Source organism: Gossypium hirsutum, chromosome D07, assembly GCF_007990345.1.
Source record: "Gossypium hirsutum isolate 1008001.06 chromosome D07, Gossypium_hirsutum_v2.1, whole genome shotgun sequence".
Lineage (NCBI taxonomy): Eukaryota > Viridiplantae > Streptophyta > Magnoliopsida > Malvales > Malvaceae > Gossypium > Gossypium hirsutum.
In genome coordinates, this window is record NC_053443.1 from 38,756,496 (window position 1) to 38,761,287 (window position 4,792).

General features: G+C 32.7%; 1 protein-coding gene across 1 annotated transcript; it reads left to right on the plus strand.

The window, feature by feature from the left end:
• The first annotated feature begins 298 nt into the window (after positions 1 to 298).
• LOC107954760 (transcription factor BIM3) lies at positions 299 to 3,435 on the plus strand. Its single transcript, XM_016890419.2, has 7 exons — positions 299 to 595; positions 679 to 784; positions 1,215 to 1,284; positions 1,411 to 1,506; positions 1,902 to 2,320; positions 2,724 to 2,853; positions 3,038 to 3,435. The coding sequence occupies exons 1-7, from the start codon at positions 541 to 543 to the stop codon at positions 3,146 to 3,148; spliced, it is 987 nt and encodes a 328-aa protein (XP_016745908.2). The 5' UTR covers positions 299 to 540; the 3' UTR covers positions 3,149 to 3,435.
• Positions 3,436 to 4,792: the final 1,357 nt, after the last annotated feature.

Genomic DNA, 4,792 nt, shown 5'->3' on the forward strand with positions numbered 1-4,792 from the left:
TATTCCTTCATAAAAAGAAAAAAAGCACTAACAATACTAGTGTTTAGGTAATTTGTATAATATTTAAAAATTTAAGTATCAAATTGGATAAAAAAAAATTAAGTATCAAATTAAAAATATTAAATCATGATATTAAATTAAATAAAAAACTCAAATACCGAATTAGTAAAAAGTGATAAGTTTACGTAGAAAATATTTTGCTTTGTTAATTATTTTTGAAGTAATTAATTTGTTTAAAATTTTTTGAATGGAAATTTGCTTAAATTTTAAATATAATAGAAATGGAACCAATAATTTTAAATAAAAATATATCAAATAAGCGAGCAATTAATCCAAAAATTTTAAAATATTCTCTTTTTCCTTCTCTTTCTTAGGGCAAAAATTCTCCGTCACTGCAAAAACTGACCCGCCAGACTCGTTCGAACTACCCTTTCGGAGCTCCATTTCCTGCCATCTGCCCCGACTTCCTTTTTTCCTTTCCGATAATTTTTATAGAGGTTTTCTATAAAAAAGAAAAAAATATTAAAGAAAGCAACAGAAATGGTGAAATCTGTGGCATCGGCGCAGCTTCATCAAGAAGAGGAAGACGATGATGGTTACGAAGATAAACGTGTTTTCTTTTTTAAGAATTGGAGTAATTATTGTTATTTTTGTTTTAATTAAAAATGTTCTTTATAGGGGAAACGGTGAAAGTAGAAGGGAAAGGAAGTGAACAAAAGGCGAACAGTAATCGGTCTAAGCATTCTGAGACTGAGCAGCGTAGAAGAAGCAAGATTAATGAAAGGTATAAACTTTAATGTTTTCTATTTAAAAAAAAAACTAAAAAACCTAATAATTCTTGTTTATTTCTTTTTCATTGAGGCTTATGAATCCGAGAAAATTTTACAAGTATTTAAATAAGAGGGCTTTGATTGTAATAATATTGTTATTGGCACGAAATATCAAACAATTGTGTTGAGTGGTATTGTCTCATATGGCTTGCGCATATGCCACTGGTTTATGTTAGATTGCTTTACATATATGAAGCGTTTTAGTGATTGTATTTTTAACTAAAGATTGCACAACTAACCATTTCTTCAGAGGCAGCTTGGTCTATCTGAAAATGGATTCTGAAAGCTTCTTTGAATTCAATTTTGATGATATATCTTGGCAATAATCAGTTTGGATTCTTTGAATATATTTGAAACATTCTTTGATTATTTTTATGTTGTCAGGTTCCAAACTCTGAGAGATATTATACCTCAAAATGATCAAAAGAGGGACAAAGCTTCTTTTCTATTAGAGGTCACCACTCAATGACGTTTTTTCTTTAATATGCTATAGGCTTACATTAGTTATGTATATACATGCATAAATGTAACAACTTACAATTCCTCCATGGATCTTGAATATGACCTACTTTATGTGTAGGTCATAGAGTACATTCAGTTTTTACAGGAAAAGTTGCAAATATATGAGGGATCGTACCAAGGGTGGAGCCAGGAGGCAACAAAACTGATTCCATGGGTAATCTTATTTATGCTTCATATTTGGGCCCTTGTATGCTCGTGCCAATGTAGTTTTTTTGTGGGAACATTTTCTGCTTTTACCATGATATGTCATTGTTTTACACTAATGTTTGTGAGGCTTCATTATTGAAGATTTAAAATGCTAAAGCATGAGTGTCGAAGTTCATGTTATTGAATGTTTTTGGAGATAATTGTTTTCAGTGGAAAACAGATGAATGCACCCCTATGTTTTGGGCAATAGGAAATATGTGGCGATTGGATGGATGATATTTCTCTTTGCTTTTAACTTTTTTATGTTCATGAGTTACAACTTCTATAAATAATAATGTTTTTCACATTACTTTCTACTGTTCAAGAAGTCGACTCATCTTTGTTTCTCATTTTTTTTAACAGAGAAATCATCGTGGGCTTGCAGAGAGTTTTATTGACCATTCTCAAATTATGAATAATGGATCTAATTGTGAGAATGATGGTGTCATTCCGTCAATGGTTGCAAATGCACAGAACTCAATTGATTCTGACTTGGGTGATGCTGCAGTTTTTAAAACACCGGATCACCCCCCTGTGTCTGCTACTTCCACAGTTAGCATGCAGACTCAATCGAACACAATTGCTACTCATGGAAGAGGTAGCATTACTTTTCATGAGTCTGCTTCTGATTCTGAGAACATGGTACATCAACCCCAATTTCAGTCATGGCAAAGCAGAGACTGTCTGTCTGAGAGTGCTGTTGTGAACAATTCAGCAATTGCACGGGAGGACTTGACTATCAGAGATGAATCAGTAGACCTGTCAAGTGCTTACTCTCAAGGGTGAGCAACTTCTATGTATTTCTTTTCTTTTATTGCTCTTGTTGTCGGAATTTCTCATACTTAACAATGTGAATTGCTCTTCTTTCTATTCTAAAGTCTTTACGTATGCAATTGAAGATTGGCATCTCATCTGGCCATTATAGCTATTGATGAATATGCAGGATGGCAAATCATATAGAATGCAGGGTTTCCTTAGAATACATTCTGTTCATGTAAATTATGATGACTAATCTTTGTTTATTGTCTTCAGAAATCTTTATCGATAAAGTTGACTTGTAATTCCTTGGATTTTTCTGACATGATATACAATTTGTTATCTGTTTAATGATGGCATTTATGGCATGCCCTTGGAAGTTAGGTTTTTATGCATGCTATTAAAGAGATCGGTTATTGTTTTCAACAGGATACGGAATTCTTTGACCCAGGTGCTACAGTCTTCAGGAGTGGATATATCACAGGCGAGCATCTCTGTGAAAATTGATGTTGGTAAACGAGTAGCTGCTGGAATGACTTCTACGCCATCCAGTTCTAAGGTTTAGTTATAATCCTTTTCAGCTCTTAAGAAACATTTGGTCGGATTAAGTATTAACTAAGTTGTTTTTCTGTTTCTCTGTCTTCAGTTATTCCCCTCCCATTTTAGCAAAGGCTTAGACATGAGTCATAAAATTATTTGCTTCATTGATCTAACCTGTCTTTTTCTTTCCACCTGTCATCTAGGAGAAAGATATCCAATATACAAGCAATCAAGAGATGGCACAAACTGGAGTTCGCAGCTACACAGAGGAGTCTGATCAGGCTTATAAGAGGCACAGGACTGGAAAAAGCTAGTGTATGATTCTTGGTCTATTTTTCTTTCAAATTTTCTTCATTCTGTTCCTTTTTCGTTCGATTAGGGTGCTCATTTTTGCAATGCCATGGTCATGTTTTCAAGTCTTAAGAGCAAATGTAAATGTTTAAGCAGCTTGGTTTGCTTGGTAGCATTGATTCGCCTAGGGTTATAATTGTTATATATTTTACTTGCACTTGTTTGAGACATAGGCTTCCATGCATAAATGAGAAGCTGCTTTGTTACTGTTACTATTATTCTATCATAGTATCTCCCATCCCATGTTAAAGATTTTGACAACATTTTTTCTTTTCTTTTTCCTACTGAATGTTTTTTTTTTGGGTTACAGTAAATGTTTTTGCCAGGGTTTGAACCCTAGACCTTAAGTGCCAACACACAGCTTCAAATACTTGCTTTGTTGGTTTTCTTGAATGATATTTGTTTGCTCATTACCAAGTGTCTGGTCACTAGTTTTTCAGGGTTGATTTTATGATTTCCATTTGGTAATTTCAAGAATCCTGATTTGGAATGTTGGATCTACTATAATATTCATTTCTCTTAAAATATTAATGTTTGATGTGTTTCACTTGTACTTGGGTACATGATTATAAGATATAATCCTAAAAATATTGGAAAAAACTTGGAATGAAACGTACATATCACTCTTGGTTTTGGATTGTAAAAGTGAACAATGTCTTTAAAATCATCCCGCTGATTGTTTCGAGTTGAGTAAATATTGTTTGCTTGAGCCCGCAAATAGATCCCTATAGATTGGATCCAAAAACTAATCAAATATCAATTCTATCATGTACTAGAGGTGACAATGGGTTGGGTTGGGTTTGAGTTGGGCCTAGACAAAATTTTAGGCCTATTTGTTAGGCCTTGGCCCGGCTTGAAATATAGGCTTAAAAATTTATCCATGTCTTGCTCGAAAAAAAATTGTTAAGCCCGAGCTTGATTTGGCCTGGCCTATATTAAATATATATAAAATATACATATTTGATTAAAAATAAAAAATATAGATATTTGATTAAAAATAAAAAATATATTTAATATATAATTCGGGCCGAGTTAGGTTGGGCTTGGGTCAAAACAATTTTACTTGAGGCCCGATGGGTTTTTATTTTTGTCCAAATTCATATTTTGGGCTTATATTTTTACCTGAACTTTTTCATTTTTCGGGCGCGCCGTCAGGCTGGACTGGATAACCTAACTCATGATCACCTCTATCATGTACTCATAAAAACTTCACAAAAACAAAATTAATTCTGTACTCATAAAAACTTCACAAAAACAAAATTAATTCGGTTGGGAGAAGAGTTATCAAATTTATGAAAAACAACTAATAAGTTTGTTGGGTTATATAGATAATTTAAAAGGAAACTTCTAGAAAATCATATTTCTACGTTTTTCAAGTTCTCATGCAATTTTTTTAATAGGAATAAGAGCCACCTCTGGCAACTTATTCTATTAAAATTTACTTCTTTTAACAGAAAATAAAAATATTCTAAAAAAACTATCATTTTATAGTCATACGAGCTAATCTAAACGAATCAAAATGATTTATCAAAGTTTGATGTCTAGTATCGAAAATAACATATTACAAATAAGCGAAAATAAATTACGAGGGTATAATATTGGCCAGA

Bases quoted from the DNA above. Each gene is read 5' to 3' on its own strand.
- LOC107954760 (XM_016890419.2), top strand. From the start codon at position 541: ATGGTGAAATCTGTGGCATCGGCGCAGCTTCATCAAGAAGAGGAAGAC. The intron at 2,321-2,723 runs GTGAGCAACTTC...TGTTTTCAACAG, and splicing joins TCAAGTGCTTACTCTCAAGG to GATACGGAATTCTTTGACCC. The intron at 2,854-3,037 runs GTTTAGTTATAA...CCTGTCATCTAG, and splicing joins CTACGCCATCCAGTTCTAAG to GAGAAAGATATCCAATATAC.